The sequence below is a fragment of the Bufo bufo genome, chromosome 3, assembly GCF_905171765.1.
Source record: "Bufo bufo chromosome 3, aBufBuf1.1, whole genome shotgun sequence".
Lineage (NCBI taxonomy): Eukaryota > Metazoa > Chordata > Amphibia > Anura > Bufonidae > Bufo > Bufo bufo.
Window position 1 is genome coordinate 299,000,607 of NC_053391.1, and position 22,432 is coordinate 299,023,038.

Genomic DNA, 22,432 nt, shown 5'->3' on the forward strand with positions numbered 1-22,432 from the left:
ACGGCAACGAACTGCACATGTTCGTGTGCAGGAGGTCTTACTCATCTGTTCTTGTAACTCCAATAGATGTGAAAGGAGGATTCTGGGAGCTGTAGTTTTAGAACAGTTGGAGCACCGGAGGTTGCTGATCCCCAGCTTACAATATTAATATATGACAGTGCACAATACAGTTCTGTGTGGTGCAGTCTTCACGTGTGCGAATTCATGACAAAAGAATAGGTGAGGGTACGTCCTTTTGTAAATCTGCAGCAGTAAAATTCACAGTAAATCATGCCACTGAATAAAAATCTGCACCGCAGTCCAATTTGTGCAGTAAATTTTGTTCATAACATGTGGCTGAGACCCCTTAAAATCATATCCATTTTGCTGGCACATAAACGCTTTGGATCTGCCACCATATACTTGTGTGCAGCAAGTCTACAGTACAGCGTTTATGTCCAGTGCGACATGATGTACCCTAATATTTCCATGTAGCTATAGGGTGGGCCCCAGAATCAGTTCTTCTGGTAGGCCCTAGGCACCCCAGTCCAACAATGACCCCAGGCACCAGTTGAGTTCACCTGGTTTCTGGAGCTCCTGCACTCAATTCTTTCTGCGTCCACTGGACGCAAATTCAATTAATCATCTGGCAGCTACAGCTGAAGAAGGGAACTATTGGTTCCCTGTCTCTCCATTCCGGGTGCTTCTCTATGACGTAGATTATGTCATCGCGCCGCCTGCAATGTTACACCAGAGCAGACCTGCCAGAAGAGTCCTGTCTGCATCGCTGCATGATCATCATGGGACCCCTATGGGACAGGTTAGTTGAGACTGTCCTTCCCTTTTCTGTTCATGTGCCCGAAAACTGACCCCTGGCGCTAAAACTGATCCAAACTGTAATATTGACCCCTTACACTAATACTGACCCTAACTGTAATTATATCCCTAATCCTAATATCGAGCCTAACCATAATACTGACGCTAACCTTATTACTAATCCTAATATGGATTATCCTAATAACGGTAACCGTAATACTTACCCTATTATTAATCGTAACCCTAAGGTTACTTTCACATTAGCATTTTTTTGCGGATCCATCATGGATCTGCAAACATTTTCCATTACAATAATACAACCGCATGCATCGGTCCTGAACATATCCGGTTGTATTATGTCTTCTATAGCCATGACGGATCCGTCATGAACACCATTGAAAGTCAGTGGGGGCGGATACGTTTTCTATTGTGTCAGAGAAAACTGATCCGTCCCCACTGACTTATTGTGTGTCAGGGCGGATCCGTCTTGCACCACACCACATCGCGGACAGAAAAACACTGCTTGCAGCGTTTTTCTGTCCGCAATAGGGACGCAACCAAATTAAACGGAATGCATTCCGTTTCATTCAGTTTTGTCCCCATTGACAATGAATGGGGACAAATCAGAAGTGTTTTCTTCCACTATTGAGATCCTATGATGGATCTCAAAAGCTGAATTGAAAACGTTAATGTGATAATAGCCTAAGGGCTCATACACACACGACTGTATATATTTTGTGGTCCGCAAAAAACGGATCTGCAAAAAATACGGATGTCGTCCATGTGCATTCTGTATTTTATAGAACAGAACAGCTGTCCCCTAATAGAACAATAATAGGACATGTCCGGAAAGAAAATACGTTCGTGTGCAGGAGCCCTAAAACTGACCCTAACCTTAATACCGACCAAACCCTGACACTTAGGGGTAGGGGTCATGCACTTGAACATATTTTCTTTCCGTGTTCGTTCAGTTTTTTTTTTTTTTTTGCTAAACCCTTCATTTCAATGGGTCCGCAAACAAAATGAAAGTTACTCCGTGTGCAATCTGTTTACGTATGTCTGTTCTGCAAAAAAATGGCACATGTCCTATTATTGTTCGCATTACGGACAAGGATAGGACTGTTCTATTAGGGTCCAGCTGTTGCGTCCCACAAAATACGGAATGCATATGGACGTCATTTGTATTTTTTTGCGGATCCGTTTTTTGCAGATCGCAAAATACATACAGTCGTGTGTATGAGCCTTTAGGCTATTTTCACAATAGCGTTTTAAATTCAGCTATTGAGATCCGGTTTTTGCAGACCACAAAATACATACAGTCGTGTGCATGAGCTCTTACCCTAAGGGCTCATGCACACAAATGTATATATTTTACGGTCCGTAAAACACGGATCCACAAAAAATACGGATGATGTCTGTGTGACATCCGTATTGCATCTGTTTTTTTTTTTTTTTTTGCAGAACCATTATAACAATGCCTGTCCTTGTCTGCAACATGGACAAGAATAGGACATAGCTGCACTATTGCTGCGTTCCTGGTCAAAGGTTGCCGAGCGCTATTGTAGGCCATCAATACTGATCATGGGGTCTGAACTCTCCCACCAATCAGCACAGTGATGCCAAGGATGCTCCGCGTTTCTGCAAGTCATGCACCCTGATTTTTGGTCACACAGACACAATGGAGAACATTTACTATTCGTTTTATGCCACTATACTGATGTAAAAAAGTCACCGATTATGGAGCATGACATATGTGTACCATAATTTGCGACTTTTTAAGCTTCTTGGCACTTTTCTGGAGCAACGTCCACCACATCCTCACTCAAGTATGCATTCAGCACAGTACTAAAATTTCACTGTCACAGCGCCATCTATTGGAATGATAAACTTGATTAGCTGTGTTACTGCTGTTGGGAATGTGGGGAAGCACAGCACCCTCTAGTAGACATTCAGTCAGGAATTAAATAACAGCATTTTGCATACTGCACCACGCCCACTACTGCTCATTTAAATGAATTGTTAAAATGAAAAATCAAAATGGGCTTTCTTTTTCATTTGACTTTTGGCAGGAAAAATGCCTGCAAGAGATAAAATTGAAATCTCAATCTACCATTTTCAGTTTCTACTTGGTGTTTTCATTTGATTTATGATTTTGACATGGAAAAACCCACTAAGGAAGAGGAGAATCAATTGACAAAGTGGAAATTTAAAATGAAAAAGGCTATTTATTTTTGCATTGATTTTTGACACTATTACCCACACTGGAGTTGGAAAAGAAAATTTAAATTAAATGGAGGAATTGAATTTTCTTTTTAATTTTGGCATGCATTTTGCAGACACTAGATGAAATTAAAATGTTAAAATGTTATTTTAATTATAATTTTAGATTTTTCAATTTCATTTTAATTTTGGCAGGTTTTACCCCCATACTATACAGTTGCAAAAAGTGAATGTATTGTTATTGTCCATATTGCTTTCTTTGCTGGCTTCATTTATTTTTCCATCACATTATACACTGCTCATTTCCTGGGGTTACGACCACCCTGCAATCCATCAGCGGTGGTTGTGCTTGCACACTATAGGATAAAGCACTAGTCTATGCACACTCCCGCGGTCCTGGCCACCAGAGAGGATGGAGCTTTTTCCTATAGTGTGTAAGCACGACCGCCACTGCTGGATTGCAGTGTGGTAGTCACCATGGAAATGAGCAGTGTATAATGTGATGAAAATTGGATCAAGTCAGCAAAGGAAGCAATATGGACAAATCACAATACATTAGTAAGTGCCTTGTATTAACTTTCTCTACATTATAAATGCCATTTACTGACGTGAAACAAACCCTTTAAGTCTACAGAAGCCCCTAGCGGGCATGGAGTTGGATTTGTAGGCACATGGAATGACAGAGATGCAATCCTATTAAGAGGCAGATTTCCCTCCAGGTCACAGATGGCACTTAATAAACCTCCACCATAATCTCTGATAAATATTCTCTGTGATGTAATCCCATGTGTGTGCTAACATCCATAATGATATCATCTATTTTTCTTTGGAGAACATCTAAACCATTCCACCACACTTCTGTTTTTGAAGACTTTCTACACATCAGACTCACCACTAAGAGCAGTGGTTTATTCTCTCGGATTGCTCCAAAACATCCTAGGAATCCAAGCAGTGAAAGTGCCAGCCCAACAATAAGTAGGGTGTAGCCACCAGCACTTAATAAAGGGTTCGAAGTGATAAGAGTCTGGAATCCATCAGGATCAGTAACAATCCATATTCCTATTCCTAATAGGCAAATGCCTCCCAACTGCAAGAAGAAGTGCAATATATTATCTGAGGAAATGGTACAAGATAGCATCAGTAGATAGTGACAATATTTTCATCAACTGAATATGCATGAAATATTTATGACAGGAAATATGTTTATGTCGTGAAGTTAAAGGAAATTAAAGATGTCTGCCCAAATGGCTTTAATAAAAAAAAATACTATCATATAGGGACAGCACCGTGGCTCCCCTGCAGCACTATGGACATACAGTAATTTTGAATGTGACAATATCTGCATTTTCGTTATATATTTTTGCATATTTTCCTCCCACACTCTAAAAAAATATTCTGAAAGTGAATTGCTTCCTGACGCAGTGCTGCCTTTTCATGTCTTAATGCAGGCATCCTCAAACTGCGGCCCTCCAGCTGTTGCAAAACTACAACTCCCAGCATGCCCGAACAGCCTACAGGTATCAGCCTACAGCAGGGCATTGTGGGAGTTGTAGTTTTACAACAGTTGGAGGGCTGTAGTTTGAGGATGCCTGTCTTAATGGAACATGCCAGTGCTTTCCCATATCATCTATCTCACTCCTTTCCCAAGTATGGACACATCAGCAGGGAGTGAGCAGACCCCACACAATCTGTTATTTACTAGCTGTCCTGTGGACAGGTAATAAATAATTTTTTTAAGATAACCTTTACAAGCCACAAATACGCCACACAATTACACTGATGCAAATAAACATAATGACAGTTGCCCAAATGGAAATATGCCTCTGGGGTTTCTACAACTGTTCAGCCATAACATTAAAGTGAAGTGGAATTAGGCTACTTTCACACTAGCGTTTTTGCTGGATCCGGCAGGGTTCAGCTAAAACGCTTCTGTTACATTATAATACAACCATCTGCATCCGTTCTAAACAGATCCGGCGGTATTATCTTTAAAATAGCCAAGAAGAAACCGTCATGAACTCCATTGAAAGTCAATAGGGGACGGATCCGTTTTCTATTGTGTCAGACTGTGTCAGAGAAAACTGATCCGTCATGACCCACAATGCAAGTTAATCGGGATGGATCCGTTTTGCTCCGCATCCCAGGACGGAAAGCAAACAGCAGCATGCTGCGGTTTGCTCACTGGTATAAAAACAGAACAAAATGCATTTTGGAACATTCCAGTCTGTTCGGTTACGTTTTGTCCCAATTGACAATGAATGGGGACAAAACTGAAGCGTTTTTTTCCGGTATTGAGACCCTATGACGGATATCAATACCGGAAAGTATTAACGCTAGTGTGAAAGTAGCCTTAAAAAGGGAAATAAACACTGAAAAAAATATTTGGTGTAATCTATAGACCTTCCTCCTCCCAACATCATTGAGAAGATAGAAGCTCAGCTGTATAACCAGAGTGGACTGCACAGGCCAGTACAGTGGTGATAATAAGTAAAGTAAATGGTTACTTCAGGCAAAAAATAAAAATTCATGTACATCATTAATAGAGATGAGCAAATGTTAAAAAAAAATTATTCGGACGGTTTGCCGAATTTGTTGAAAAAAAATTTGGTTTGATCCTAATTTATTTGCTGCGAATAGCATTAAAAACAGCTATTTCCTGGCTGCAGAGAGCCTTTATAGTGGTGTAGAACACTGTGCCTTGCAGTAACATGGATAGGGAGTCTGCTTAGGTAGTGAAATAATACTGTGAGTCAGTATGACAAGCACATGACAGGTGTCGCTCTTAGAATCACTGCATACTTCACTTATTTGGGCGGTCATGGGGCCAAAACTGACCAAATAACTCAAGTATCAACTCAGCCTTACAGGTCGATGTTAGCGCCAAGAAGAAGCGCACTCCTTTTACACCGTCCTCAGCTGATTCCACATAGATTTCTACAGAACCTGTTTTATTAAACGCTTATACAAGTAGAGCCCCCCGACAGAGTGGAGAGGATGTCAGCAGTAAGTTTGTGTTGACGTCACTCATTACTTTGCCCTTCTTCTGATGCAACAGAACAATAACCCCCAAAAAACGGATCCTGTCTGTTTAGCATCCCCCTTCACTCGGTCAGCATTTGGTCAGTAATCCATCAGTATTGCTAATATGAAAAAAAACTGCAGTGGATCCAAAACAGAGATGACACGTGAATGGAATATTTGCATGTCTTCTGTGTTTTGTACCCACTCCTGCTTTTGACTATAAAATCACAAACCAATTCTGATAGGGCCATACAGGCCTTACAGCTGCTACATAGACAGGATCCGATGTGCGTCTCATTTTTCCTTCCTTATGACAGATCAGAAGACAGGTCAAATAAATGATGATGTCAGCCAGGCCGAAAGGCAAAATAGTGGCCTAGTCATGAAGGGACGAGGGTGGGAACAGCATGAGAAGTCCACAGAGTGGCCCTATGACATAGTGGTGAGGTGAAAGCCGCAAGGAGGCCACAGAGGGGCACAATGACAGAGAGTGGAGGTGGCGGCAGCATCAGATGGCCACAGAGTGGCACAATTACAGAGTGTGGAGGTGGCTGCAGCATCAGGAGGAGGCCACAGAGTTGCACAATGACAGTGGAGAGGTTGCAGCAGCATCAGGAGAACATAGAATGGCAAGGTGACAGATTGGGGTGTTGGGTGACAATACAAGTACCAGCTGAAGATGGTGGGTGAAAGAAGGAGCACTTGGCATCAGATGTGTGGCATCAGGTAGGTGGCAGCATCAGAAAAGTAGCTGAGGCAGGTAGCCAGTAGTGTTGAGAGCGAATATTCGAATAGCAAATTTTTATCTCAAATACCGCAACTTCGAGAATTCGCGAATATTTAGAATATAGCGCTATATATTCGTTATAGCGAATATTCTTAATTTTTTCCCATCTGAAAACATGATTCCTCCCTGCTTCTTGCTTGTGGGCCAATGAGTCATTGGCCCACAAGCAACTTAAGCAGGGTGGAATCATGACTTTAGATGGGAAAAATGACGAATATTCTAAAAAACAAATATATAGCACTATATCGAATATAATAGTTTTTTAGAATATTCGTCTTTTTTTTTTTTCAATCTGTACAGTTGTTCTACTTCGGCATACTCCTCCCTGGGACGCTTGTCAGGGAGGAGTATGCCGAAGTCGAAAAACTGTACAGATTGAAAAAAAAAGACGAATATACTAAAAAACAAATATATTCGATATAGTGCTTAAGCAGGGAGGAATCATAACTTCAGATGTAAAAAAATTACGAATATTCAAAAAAACTAATATATAGAGCAACATAGCTAATATAGTGCTATATTGGTTTTTATAATATTCGTAATATTCTAAAACAAGAATATATAGCAATATAGCGAATATTCGAAAAAACAAATGTAGAGCAATTTAGCTAATATAGTGCTATAATCTTCTTTGTCTAATAGTTGTAATTTTTTTCTCATCTACAGTTCAGATTGGAAAAAAATTACGACTATTAAAAAAAAAAGATTATAGCACTATATTAGCTAAATTGCTCTATATTAGTTTTTTTCGAATATTCACTATATTGCTATATATACTTATTTTAGAATATTATGAATATTCAGAAAAACGAATATAGCACTATATTAGCTATATTACTCTATATATTAGTTTTTTTTTATATTCGTAATTTTTTTTCCATCTGAAGTCATGATTCCTGCCTGCTTAAGTAACTTAAGCAGGGAGGAATCATGACTTCAGATGGAAAAAAAATTACGAATATTCTAAAAAATGAATATATAGCACTGTATTCTATAGTGCTATATATTAGTTTTTGACCCACGCCTGTATTAATAGCGTAATATTCACATATTACACCATCATTACCTTTTCAAGTAAAAAAATAAAAATAAATGTAGAATATAACGAATATTCGAATTCACAAATATTCGACGAATATTCTACAAAATATTTGCGAAATATTGCAAATATTCACATATTACACGATCATTACCTTGCCGATTTTTCGAGTAAAAAAATAAAAATAAATGTAGAATATAACAAATATTCAAATTCACGAATATTCAACGAATATTCTACAAAATATTTGCGAAATATTGCAAATTCGAATATGACCACTGCCGCTCGTCACTAGTAGCCAGAAGAAACTGGTCTCTTTTGTCAAAGCGTTGGTGTGGCACCATGGATGATCTAGTCTGATGCATCAGGCATTGGGGGGTGGAAATCCTGGCTGATCCACGCCTGATTCATCTTGATAAAGGTCAGTCTCTCCACTTTCTGGGTGGACAGGTGAGTTCTTCTTGGGGTAACTATGGCCCCCGTCGCACTAAACACCCGCTCTGATGCCACACTACTGGCCGGGCAGGACAGCTTTTCCAGGGCAAACTCTGCTAGTTGCGGCCACAAATACAGTTTGGATGCCCAGTAGTCCAGCGGATCTTCAATGTGGGGTGGCAGGGTACTCTCCAAGTCTGCCACCACCTGCTGGTTCAGGTCCTGCTCCAGGTCTAGCTGCTGCTACTGGTGAGTAGTTTCTTCACTAGGCGGGTTAAGAAAACTGCTGCTCATCAGCGACTCTAGACTCAAGTTGCTGCACCACTACAAAGGCTCTCTGCAGCCAGGAAATAGCCGTTTTGTAATGCGATTCGCGGCTAATAAATTCAGATCGAACCAAATTTTTTTTAAAAATTCGGCGAACCGGCCGAATCGAATTTGTGAGAAATCTGCTCATCTCTGCTGCTCATCATCGACTCTAGACACAAGCTGCTGCTGATGGAGCTGGTACTGCTCCTACCCCCCCACCCCACCACAGCAGCCATGGCAGTGGAACGAGAGTACAGATGGCCCCCCTGATCAGACCTGCAAGAAGATGGACGATGGCGCAGATAGGCAGTGGCCAACTCACTACATTGGATGTCTCTATAGTAGTTCATTTTGTCCTCCTTCTCAGCGGGTGTAAAGAAAGGCCCCCATTTTGAACTGGTAGCGAGGGTCCAACAAAGTGGAGAGCCAGAAGTCATCCCTCTGCCGAATGGTGACAATTTGGCTGTCACTACGCAAGCAAGTGAGCATGCATCAAGCCATTTGCGCAAGTTACTCGGAGGGACTCCCTGCCTCCATCTCCACTGCATACTGCCACAGTGTGTCTGGGTCCTCTGCCTCGTCTTCCTCATCACCCTGTAGCTCCCCTGGCTGCTCCTGCTCCTCTTCTCATGTCACCTGTGTGGGAAAACCACCCATTTCATTACACATTGCTTGTGCTCCAATGTCCTCTTCCTCCTCCTCCAGTTCAGCCCACACAGGGCTCATGTGGCCGTGAGATATAGGCGCCTCTTCTCCAGTCCAGCCAGATTTACCAGCATCTGTTCCAGGACATGAAGCAGTGGAATTACGTTGTTCATTCCATAGTCCTGGCGACTGACAAATAACATGGCCTCCTCAAAGGGTCTGAGCAAACGTCAAGTGTCACGCATGAGCTGCCACTGGCTGACATCAAAGAGAGGAGTACTACTGTCCGCTTGGATCATCAAGAAATCGTTTATGGCCTCTGTTCGTATAGTCGGTCCAACATATGGAGGGTGAAATTCCAACGGGTGGAAACGTCGCATATCAGCCTATGTTGGGGGATGCCGTTATGCCGCTGCAGCTCAAGGAGGGTGTGCTTTGCGGTGTACGAGTGCATGCAAAGTTTTCTGGCCATTTTTAGGATTTCTTGCAGATGGGTGGAAGACTTAAGGAACCTCTTGCCATCCAGATTGAACACGTGTGCCATGCCGGGCGCATCCTTGACGCAGCGCCGACACCATGTTCTTCCCGTTGTCGGTCACCATAGCTCCGATTTAGATTTGTCACGGAGAAAGCCAGGATTGGATTTCTTGATGAAGGACAGAGAGCAGTTCTTTCCCTGTGTGACTACTTTCGCCCAGGCAAATGAGGTGCAGAACAGCGTGACACCGCCGTGCCCTGCACATGTGGTATGCTGAAGGAGCACTGTTAATTGTTCCTGCAGTGGATGCTGAGGACACGGCGGAGGATGAGGAGGCAGGGGAGGACATTGTCGCAGGACCAACGGCGTGGCAATGTGGAAGCGGAAGTGGTGTCACCTAGCCAAGTTGCTGGTGTGGCTGTGCAGGAACCACATTCACCCAGTGGGCCATAAAGGACATGTATTGTCCCTGACGGTAGTTACAGCTCCACACGTCGGTACTGCCGTGCACTTTGGCAGACACCAACAGGCTCAAGAACTGGCCCACCTTCTGTCCTACATGTGTGTGCAGGGCTGGTACTGCCTTTTTGGCAAAGAAATGACGGCTTGGGACTCTCCACCTCGGCTCGGCACAAGCCATCAGTTCTCTGAAAGGTGCAGAGTCCACCACTTGGAAAGGGATGGACTGCAGCACCAGCAAATTGGACTGGAGCACATTCAGCTTCTGCGCCGTTGGATGAGTGCACACATACTATTGTCTCTTGGCAATCGCGTCGGTGATCGATTGCTGATGGAATGATTGAGGAGGAGTAGGAGGAGAAGGAGCATCAATACCAGCAGATGATAGAAAGGACAGACAGCTCCCTTCAGCTGAGATGGTGGAGCCTTGACTGCCTAAAACCGGGTGCGTGCCACTGGGTGATGCAGCGGTTGCTGCGGCAGGCTGGATTACCACTTCGGAGCCACGGTTCTCCCAGGCCACTTTATGGTGACGCTGCATATGTTGATGCAGTGCCGTGGTGCCAACATTGCCACCCTGGCCAGGCTTCACCTTCTGCCCACAGATTCTACATATGGCCATGTTCACTTCCTCCGGTGGCTTAACAAAAATCTGCCACACCGCCGAGTAGGTGATTTTACACCCAACACTACAGACTGACTGAATGCTACCGCTGCTGCTTCAGTGAACCCGTGCACCACTAATTTCCGGACAGGTAGGCTCCTGTGTAGCGGGTGGTCTACCCCGGGCACGTTTGGCTCCCGACCTCCCACTGCTGCCACCCTGCTGACTACCGGCCACGCTAGCGACTTGCTGGCTCCGCCGTTGCCTTATGGGCAAGCTGAAACCCTCTTCTCCCGATGATGATGAAGCCCCTAATTCACTCGGCTCCCAAGTGCGATCAGCTACATCATCATCATTGAGTTCTATCTGCACGTCACTGATGTCCTCCTCAACGGTCTCTGGGTCAGGAGCCTCACTGTTCACTACACCAGCTCCCACGCCACTCTCCTTATTACTACTTGCCCGCCTAGCGGAAGAAGCGGCGGATGTCTCCTCCACATCTTGCCTAGGCCAGTAGCTGCTAACTGTCCTCTAGTAGCTCGTCCTCGCTGTATAGTGGGGCTGAGCCCACAGCATATAATACTTCTCTGGCTGAAGGAACAGAAAAGGACAGAGGCAGGTTGAGGACAATGAGGGCACAGGGCCTGCTCCCGGGCCATGCCAACTAAGGGATGTGTCTGACGAATCCACCGGCTCTTGCCTGGGGGTGTCTAATGTCACTTGGGACGAAGTGGATGACCGAGTCAACCATTCAAGAACCGCTAGGTTGCTGGTCAAGACACGATCGCTAAATGAAAGCAGGAGCTCATGCCTCCCGCTGCGACTCCTGCTGCCAAAACCCCTTACATACCCCTGCGTACTGTGCCTGCACCAGAAACATTTAGGCCTCTGCCACTCTCATGTGCAGGGCTTGGCACTTCTCTGTCTGACATACTGTTAGATCAGATAAAACAATAAATAAATAGGAAATTAAAACAGCACAAAAAAGTCTGTAATTTTGTCACTTCACCACACAACGGCTAATAAGTCCTTTTTTTACACTAATACACGCCAAAAAGTGCTGTAATCTTCACCACACAACGGAAAATACTTTTTTTGTGCCATTAATACACGCAATAAAGGCATTAGAACATATAACTGCCTTACTGAACAGCAAATATATTTTTCTTTTGCCACTAATACACGACAAAAAGGGCTTTAGAACATATAACTGCACCACTGAACGGGAAATATATTTTTCTTTTTTCCACTTATACACTGCACAAAAGGCTTTAGAACATATAACTGCACCTCTGAACGGCAAATATATGTCACAGGGCAAGGGGAAGGGAAAACACCAAATAAACACCACAATGAATAGACAACAATTTAGGCCTCAAAAGCTAAGGAAGAGGGATGGTAATCCCTAGGCCTCTCCCTAACTCCTGCCAGTATGAGCAGATCCTGATGGTGGAAATACTCATACACTGTATACCTAAAGCCCTGCTAAAACTGACGAGTCCTAGGATAGGTAGCAGGAGATGAGACAGCTGGTTCTTCCAAAATGAAGGAACCTGCGTCTCCCTGAGGCCTAGAAACACACATCACAAATAAGAAACAGCGAAGGCAACAAGTACTTAGCTTAGAGATGTATGGAGAAGCAGGAGATCCAAGACAAACCAGCACTAGCAACTCCAAGCAGAAACTATCACCCGCATTTTCAGCAGTGTGAGGTGGATCTAAATAGAGCCTCATCACTGATAACGAGCAGCACCTGAGGAAAGGTGAGATCCTGCCAAACAACAACATACATAGAGGAAAAAAGAGAGACCTGTCAGATAGCCTCACGTGCAGCAAGTCTTTCCGATCTTCTCACCTCTCTCACAGGAGGGACCGTGACAATATATTTTACTTTTGTCCACGGATACACTCCACAAAAGGCTTTAGAACATATAACTGCTCCGCTGAACAGCAAATATGTTTATCTTTTTCCACTAATAAACGACAAAAAGGGCTTCAGAACATATAACTGCACCGCTGAAAAGCAAATATATTCTTCTTTTGCCACTAATATACAACAAAAAGAGCTTTAGAACATATGACTGCACAGCTGAACAGCAAATTGGACCTTATTTTTTCCCACTTATACACTCCACAAAAGGCTTTAGAACATATAACTGCACTGCTCAACAGCAAATATATTTTTCTTTTTCCACTAATACACAACAAAAAGGGTGTAATGGTGCAGAACCCCAAACAACCAGACAGAGTTTAAACAATGGTGGATTTATTAAATGACGGCAGTACAGTCAAGACCAGAAATCATATGCAGGTAATCAATCCAAATAATAACTTGTGCAGGAAAACTCACAAGGGACAGCCAGACCAGGCTAAAGTTCATATGCACAGAAATAGTCAGTGTAACTTAGTACCTAGGGAAGAGACATTTCCAAGGTCCGATCCGAAGTCCAACACTAGACAAACTGTTCTGAATAGAAGTTTTCCACAGGCAATCTCTAGAGATGGATTGAGGAAGTCAGAGGTCATGCACAGGTAGTCTGGAAGAATGTGAATGTGCGGCCTTAGCTGGCCATTGATCACTTAACCCATGCCTGCCCCCTAATCTACTACAGTTTATGTACAGGTATATTCCCCGTCAGCGGCAGGCGTAGCGAATAAGATGCGCATACGTTCGGCAGAGTAACCCTTTGCGAACCTCCTCTGAAGCATGCACGCGGACGCTCAAGCGGCCCAGCATGGCTACGCCATCGCGTCCACCCGCAAAGGAGTCGGAACCGGAGTTCCTGGGGGCCCCATTGGACCACGGAACAGGAGAGTGTCTTACAAAGAGCTTTATAACATAACTACACCGCTGAAAGGCAAATATTTTTTTCTTTTGCCACTAATATACGACAAAAAGAGCTTTAGAATAGGGTTGGGCGAACACCTGGAAGTTAAGGTTTGCCAGAACTTCGCCGCAAAGTTCGGGTTTGGGACCCGAACCTGACCCCGAACCCCATTGAAGTCAATGGGGACCCGAACTTTGAGGCACTAAAATGGCCCTAAAAAAGTCATAAAAAGGGCTAGAGGGCTTCAAAAGGAAGCAAAATAGGGGTAAGAGCAGGACAATTGCCATGCAAACAAATGTGGATAGGGAAATGAATTAAAATTTCGGACAATACACTGGCCGCAGGGCAGGCCAGCACCTCCAAGGTGTAAAGGGCAAGCTCAGGCCATATGCCCAATTTGGAGACCCAGAAGTTGAATGGGGCAGACCCATCAGTCAGTACGTGTATGCGCGTGCACACGTACTGTTCCACCATGTTCCTGAAATGCTGCCTCCTGCGAAGACATTCCATATCAGCTGGTGGTGCTGGTTGTTGTGACGTGCTGACAAAGCTTTTCCACATTTCAGCCATGCTAACCCTCCCTTCTGAGGTGCTGGCGGTGCTCCAGCTGCGTTAGCGACTTCTTCCTCCTCCTCTTCCTTTGCCTTATGCTTCCAGTGAGCCCCAGGTGTAAGGTGGGAATGCCATCAGCAGCGTGTCTACCAGTGTGCCCTTGTACTCGCGCATCTTCCGATCACGCTCCAGTGACGGAATTAAGGACTGGCCACCCAGTAATCAGCACTGGTTAGAATATGGGCAACTCGACGGTCATTGCGCAGGCACTGTAGCATGCAGTCGCTCTTGTGTGCCAGGCTGCCCAGAGGCAACGACAAGCTGTCTTCTGTGGGAGGTGTATCATCTGTGTTGTCTGTACCTCCCCATCCACGATCCAGTGATGGCCATGAGCTGCTTTGGGTGCCACCCTGCTGTGAACACGGTTCTTTCTCATCATCATCATCCTCCTTCTCCACCAGAACTGTGCCGTGGCTGGACAATTGTGTATCTGGCCTCTGTTGGTGCAGGAACCCACCCTCTGAGCCACTTGTGAATGACTGGCCTGATAACCGTGGAAATGTTCCATCTTCCTCCCTCTTCCTCCTCCTCTTCCTCCAGTGCCACATCCTTTTCCATCATCGCCCAAAGCGTTTTTTCAAGGAGACATAGAAGTGGGATAGTAACGCTGAGGACTGCGTCATCGACACTTACCATGTTGGTGGAGTACTTGAAACAGTGCAACACAGCCCACACGTCCCGCATGGAGGCCCACTCATTGGTGGTGAACTGGTGCTGTTATTGCAGCTGAAACTCCACTATCACCTGCTGCTGCTCGCAGAATCTCCCCAGCATGTGCAAGGTGGAGTTCCACCTTGTGGGCACATCGCATATGAGGCGGTGATTGGGAAGGCCGAAGTTACACTGCAGCGCAGACAGGCGAGCAGCAGGGTGAGAATGCCGAAAGCGCGCACAGATGGACTGCACTTTCTGCAGCAGCTATGACATATCAGGGTAATTTTTCAGAAACCTCTACACCACCAAATTCAGCACATGCGCCAGGCAACGGATGTGCGTCAAACCGACTAGGCCCAGAACTGCGCGAGATTTCTCCAATTATCGCACACCACCAGGCCGGGCTTGAGGCTCAGTGGCACCAACCACTCATCGGTCTGTTGTTCCATGCCCGTCCACAGCTCCTGCTCGATTTGGGTTTTTTCCCCCAAACAGGTGAGTTTCAAAACAGCCTGCTGTGGTTTCCCCCTGGCTGTGCTGAAGTTGGTTGTGAAGGTGTTACGCTGACCAGATGAGGAGGCGGTAGAGGAGAAGGCAGAGTAGTAGGAGGAGGCAACAGGAGGCAAAGAGAAACGTCCTGCAATCCTCGGTGGCGGAAGGACATGCGCCAAACTGCTATCCGCCTCAGGCTCAGCCGCCGCTGCACTTACCTAGTGTGCAGTTAGGGAGATATAACGTCCCTGCCCGTGTTTACTGGTCCACATATCGGTGGTTATGTGGACCTTGCCACAGATGGCGTTGTGCAGTGCACACCTAATTTTGTCCGCCACTTGGTTGTGCAGGGCGGGGATGGCTCGTCTGGAAAAGTAGTGGAGGCTGGGAACCACGTACTGTGGGACAGCCACCGCCATAAGTCCACCAGATGGAATGACAGCATTTCAAAGGCCAGGAATTTTGAAATACTGGCATTCAGGGACAGGGATCGCAGGAGGGTAAGGGGGTACTTCCTCTTTCTCTCCAGTGTTTGGGAGATTGACAGCTGAACGCTTCCATGGGACATTGTGGAGATGCTTGGTGACGGACGTGGTGGTGTTGCTGCCACACCGTCTGTTTGCGGGGTGGCTGTTGCAGAAGAGGGACCAGGAGGAGGCCGAGACTGCAGAAGAAGAGGGACCAGGAGGAGCCTGAGATCTTTCGTGGTTCTTGAGGTGTTGACACCACTGCAGCTCGTGCTTTGCATTTAGATGCCTGGTCATGCAGGTGGTGCTCAGGTTTAGAACATTTATTCCTCGCTTCAGGCTCTGATTGCACAGCGTGCAAACCACTCTCGTTTTGTCGTCAGCACATTGTTTGAAGAACTGCCACATCAGGGAACTCCTTGGAGCTGGCTTTGGTGTGCTTACTCCCTGGGTGCGGTGGACAGTAGCAGGCGTACTGGCTAGGGGACGGCCACTCTGCTTTTGCACCCTGCTCCCTCTTTTGCTGTGCGGCTGGTGCTGTGTGACCACCACCTCTTCCTTCGAACTGCACACGTCACTCGCATGACCTTGACTCCATGTGGGGTCTAGGACCTCATAATCCTCCACATCATCTTCCACCCAGTCTTCATCCCTGCCCTCTTTGCCGGTCTGCACACAGCAGAAAGCCGCAGCAGTTGGCACCTGTGTTTCGTCATCATCAGAGATGTGCTGCGGAGCAGGGCTATGTGGACGGCCCTCGGAAACCCTGCCAGCAGAGTCATCAAAAATCATAAGAGACTGCCTGACTTGGGGTTCAGATGGCTTGGCTGATTTGCAAGGGAGTGGTGGTGAAAGACAGATGCCCATGGGCTGCAGGTGCCAATTCTGCAGGGGACTGAGTGGGAGACAATGTGAAGGAACTTGAGGCACTGTCAGACATTCAATCTACTACCACCTGTACTTATCCTGGCCTCACCATTCGTACACCAGTATTCGGGGCTACAAAATAACGCTAAATGTTCTGTCGCCTACATGCACCTGAGAAAATGTGATTTGTTACCACGAAGCGCGAGGAAATTCGGATTCGGTGCGAATAGAATTTTTCGATTCACTTCTTTCTAATGAGCAGCTTTCCTAACCCTCCTAGTGAATAAACTACTCACCAGCAGCAGCAGCAGCTAGACCTGGAGCAGAACCTGAACTTGGACAACACCCTGCCATCCGACATGAAGAAGATCCGCTGGACTACTGGACAGCCAAACTGGATTTGTGGCCGCAACTGGCCGAGTTTGCCCTGGAAAAGGTGTCCTGCCCGGCCAGTAGTGTGGCATCAGAGCGTGTGTTTAGTGCTGCGGCGGTCATAGTTACCCCAAGGAGAACTCGCCTGTCCACCCAAAATGTGGAGAGACTGACCTTTGTCAAGATGAATCAGGCGTGGATCAGCCAGGATTTCCACCCACAAATGCCTGATGCATCAGAATATATCATTCATGCTGCCTCACCCAAACCTTGACAAAAGAGACCAGTTTCTTCTGGCTACTTTCCTAAGGTACTATTCTGATGCTGCCACCCGCCTGATGCCACACATCTGATGCCAAGTGCTCCTTCTTACACCCACCATCGTCAGCGGGTACTGTTAGTGCCACCCACCTCCCTACTCTGCCACCGGGTCACTGTGTGATCTCCTGATGCTGCTGCTACCTCAACACTGTCACCTTGCCACTCTGTGGCCTCCTCATGCCGCTGCTGCCACCTCCAAACTCTGTCATTGTGCCAATCTGTGGTCTCTGGATGCTGCTGCTAAGTCCACACTATGTCACCTTGCCACTCTGCTTCTGATGCTGCTGCCACCTCCATACTATGTCACCTTGCCACTCTGTGGTCTCCTGATGCTGCTTCCACCTCAACACTATGTCACCTTGCCACTCTGTGGTCTCCTGATGCTGCTACCTCAACACTATGTCAACTAGCCACTCTGTGGTCTCCTCATGCTGCTGCTGCCACCTCCACACTATGTCACCTTCCCACTCTGTGGTCTCCTATTGCTGCTGCTACCTCAACCCTTTGTCAACTTGCCAGTCTGTGGCCTCCTAATGCCACTGCTGCCACCTACAAACTCTGTCATTGTGCCCCTCTGTGGTCTCCTTATGCTGCTGCTACCTCCACACTATGTCACCTTGCCACTCTGTGGTTTCCTGATGCTGCTGCCACCTCCACACTATGTCACCTTCCCACTCTGTGGTCTTCTGATGCTGCTGACACCTCCACACTATGTCACCTTGCCACTCTGTGGTCTCCTGTTACTGCTGCTACCTCAACCCTTTGTCACCTTGCCACTCTGTGGCCTCCTAATGCCACTGCTGACACCTCCAAACTCTGTCATTGTGCCCCTCTGTGGTCTCCTGATGCTGCTACTACCTCAACACTATATCACCTTGCCACTCTGTGGCCTTCTCATGCTGCTGCTGCCATCTTCAAACTCTGTCATTGTGCCCCTCTGTGGTCTCCTGATGCTGCTACTACCTCAACACTATATCACCTTGCCACTCTGTGGCCTTCTCATGCTGCTGCTGCCATCTTCAAACTCTGTCATTGTGCTACTCTGTGGTCTTCTGATGCTGCAGCTACCTCAACACTATATCACCTAGCCACTCTGTGGCCTTCTCATGATGCTGCTGCCATCCTTAAACTCTGTCATTGTGCTACTCTGTAGTCTCCTGTTGCTGCAGCTACCTCAACACTATATCACCTTGCCACTCTGTTGCCTCCTCATGCTGCTGCTGCCACCTCCATTCTCTGTCATTGTGCCACTCTGTGGCCTCCTCATGCTGTTCCCATCCTCCTCACTTCATGACAGGGCCACTATTTTGCCTTTTTGGCCTGGTTGACATCATCATTTATTTGACCCTTCTTCTGATCTGTCAGAAGGAAGGAAAAATGAGACACACAACGGATCCTGTGTGCTTAGAAGCTGTAAGGCCTGTATGGTCCCATCAGAATTGCCTTATGATTTGGTAGCCAAAACCAGGAGTGGGTACAATTCAAAGAAGACATGCAAATATTCTATTCATGTGTCATCTCTGTTTTGGATCCACTCCTGTTTTTTTTTTTTGCCCATTAGCATTACTGATGGATTACTGACCAAATACTGACCGAATGAAGGCAGATGCTCAACAGACAGGATCATTTTTTTGGGGGGTTATTGTTCTGATGGATCAGAGGAATAGTAATGAGCAGCATAGGCAATATTTGTTTTCGCAATATTTCGCAAATTTTTGCCCTAATATTCACCCTAAATACGCAAATTCTAGAATTTGTGATCTCCAGTCATTATTTTCTTGATTGCGAAAATGTAATGTGCGTGTATTGCGTGCGCAATACAGGTGTGGCTCACTTTTGCTAAATTTTTTAAGCTGCTAGAAGTTTCCTGAGACTGGAGAAAATGGTTGGCAGCAACTTTTGTGACTGTGAGGAAGAACTCCTGATCACTGAAAGTAATTTTACATTACAGCACTGTTTTAGATTACATTTCGCATGCATGGAAGAACAATAGCTGTAAATGCAGGTAGAGTGCTCCAATATATTCGTGATTGTGCAAATCGGCACTAATGATTTGCATATTTTTTGGCGCAATACATGCAACTTCACATTTTTTCAGGTCTGAGTACATATTACTGACTAAGAGCTCGTTCACACGACTGTTGGTGTCCCCTTCCCGTATTGCAGACTGCATTTGCGGATCCGCAATACACGAGTACTGTTCCGTTGCCATTCTGCATCATGGATGCGGACCCATTTATTTCAAAGGGTCAGCAAATCCGGAGATGTGGAACGGAAGCACGGAACGGAACACTACGGAAGCACTACCGAGTGCTTTCTGGGGTTCCGTTCCGTGCCTCCGCACCACAAAAAGATAGAACATGCTCTATATTTTTGCAGAACAGAGGGATGGCGGACCCATTCAAGTTAATAGGTCTGCATTGGGGATCGCAGACCTATTTACTTGAATGGGTCCGCGATCCCTCCGTTCCGCAAAAATATCACGGGACACCAACGGTCGTGTGAGCGAGCCCTAAGGGTACTTTCACACTAGCATTATTCTTTTCCGTTATTGAAATCCAGTAGAGGGTCTCAATACCGGAAAAAAACGCATCAGTTTTGTCCCAATGCATTCTGAATGGAAAGCAATCCGTTCAGTATGCATCAGGATGTCTTCTGTTGCGTCCCTTGTACTGTATTTGACCGGACAAAATTTGCAGCATGCTGCTGTATTTTTTCTGCCCAAAATCCCGGAACACTCGCGCACTTTCTGGATCTGGCATTCATTTCCATTGAAATGTATTAATGCCGGATCCGGTACCAAGTGTTTCGGAAATTTCTGCATCGCCGGATCCAGTTTTCTGGTCTGCGCATGCGCAGTTCTTTCTAGCTTTGAAAATATTTAATACCGGATCCGTTATTCCGGATGATTCTTCAAAGATGGATCCGGTATTTCAATGCATAAGTCTAACAGATCCGGATCCAAAAAAAAAGATATCTGTTTGCATACAGATTTCCGGATCCGGCAGGCAGTTCCGGCAATACCCTAAAGACAAAAGAAAAAGACACTAATCCCTATTACAGCACAGTAATTCCTATCACACTACCTAACACCCTGCACTGGAACCTATCAGCTACACTATATCACTATCTAACATAAACTGTCTATCTCCTATTAACTATCTGTATTATATAAATGAGCTAACTAACTATCTAATGTATTGAATAAGGATCCAGATGAATCAGTAAAGCACAGAGCAAAGCAATGACACTGCTCTCTTTCTCTCAGAACTGCAAAAAACAACAGAAAATGGCTGCTGGTGAGTTTCCTATATAGTAAGGGGTAGGCAACATTTCTATTGGTTGCTAGGGATGTTGCTAAGCTCAGACAAAGATATTGCAGCCTTCTCATTGGCCCACAAGCAAGAAGCATGAGGGTACTAATTAAAAAAAATCTAGAATATTCACGATTACGAAGATATAGCACTGTATTCTAGATCTTCATGAATTCTCGAAGTGATGATATTCGCGATAAAAACTTCAGATTAGAATATTCGCGATCAACACAAACTTACTGCTGACACCCTCTCCACTCTGTCAGGGGGGCTCTACTTGTATAAGCATTTAAAGGGATTCTGTCACCTCTTTTTACCCTATAGAGATGCGGAAATATGTAAATGAGCCTGGTAAGGAGCCCAAGGGGCTGTACTAACCATTCTGGAGCCCAGTCACGCCCCCCTGTGAAGGAGCCCAGCACCACCTGTAAACAGCAATCTCCTCCTTGCTCACGAAGTCAGATCGCCGTAATCTCGCGATTCCTTCCCTGTGCTGGCATCAGCCTCAGGGAAGGAACTGCGCATGCGCAAGCTTGCGCATGGCAAGATTACGGCGATCTGACTTTGTGAGGAAGGAGGAGATTGCTGTTTACAGGTGGTGCTGGGCTCCTTCACAGGGGGGTGTGACTGGGCTCCAGAACGGTTAGTACAGCCCCTTGGGCTCCTTACCAGGCTCATTTACATATATATAAAATATTTTTTTTTCCCTAAATAAAACCACACAAAGATATGGGACAACTATATTGCGGACATGCTAGCGGCGATCTAGCCGTGCATGTCCACATCTCTATAGGGTAAAGAGAGGTGACAGATTCCTTTTAATAGAACAGGTTCTGTTGACATCTATGTGGAATCAGCTGACGACGGTATAAAAGAAGTGCGTTCTTTCACGCTATAGTAGGATCTCAGGCCTCTGTGAAGTATGCAGTGATTTTAAGAGTGACACCTGTCACCTGCGTGTCATGCTGACTCATAGTATTGTTTTACTACCACAGCAGACTCCCTATGCATGTTGCTGCAAGACACAGTGTTCTACACCACTATACAGGCTCTCTGCAGCCAGGAAATAGCCGGGTTTTTTTTTGCGCGATTCCCCACAAATTAATTCGGATCGAATCTTTTCGGAAAATTCGGCGAACCGACTGAATCTGATTTTTGAGAAATTTGCTCATCTCTAGAAATAATTGAACAAATAACTGAAGTGTGAACTCAGCCTTAAGCCTCTTGCTCATGACCGTATGGCCCTTCATAGAACAGTACTGCCCTTGTCCTTAATGTGGACAATAATAGGAAATGTTCTATTTTTTTGCGGAACGGAAATGCGGAAACAGAATGCACACGTGGTACCTTCCGTTTTTTTTTGCGGACCCATTCAAATGAATGGTTCTGTATACAGTCCGCAAGAAAAAACGAACAGACACAGAATAATAAGGCCTCTTTCACACTACTGTATGGCTATTTCAGTGTTTTGCGGTCCGTTTTTCATGGACCCGTTGTTCTGTTTTTTTGTTTCCGTTGTGTTTCCGTTTCGGGTCCGTTTTTCCGTTCCGTTTTTCCGTATGGCATATGCAGTAATTACATAGAGAAAATTGGGCTGGGCATAACATTTTCAATAGATGGTTCCGCAAAAAAACTGAACGGATACGGAAGACATACGGATGCTTTTCTGTATGCATTCCGTTTTTTTTGCGGACCCATTGACTTTAATGGAGC

General features: G+C 45.5%; 1 protein-coding gene across 1 annotated transcript in view; it reads right to left on the reverse strand.

Annotated features, from left to right (window-relative positions):
* Positions 1 to 22,432, reverse strand: part of LOC120993755 (tetraspanin-18-like) — a 161,914-nt gene that overhangs the window by 47,805 nt on the left and 91,677 nt on the right. The window contains exon 3 of the mRNA XM_040422225.1: positions 3,908 to 4,102. Coding sequence (XP_040278159.1) covers positions 3,908 to 4,102 — 195 coding nt within the window. The remainder of the gene's footprint in view (positions 1 to 3,907; positions 4,103 to 22,432) is intronic.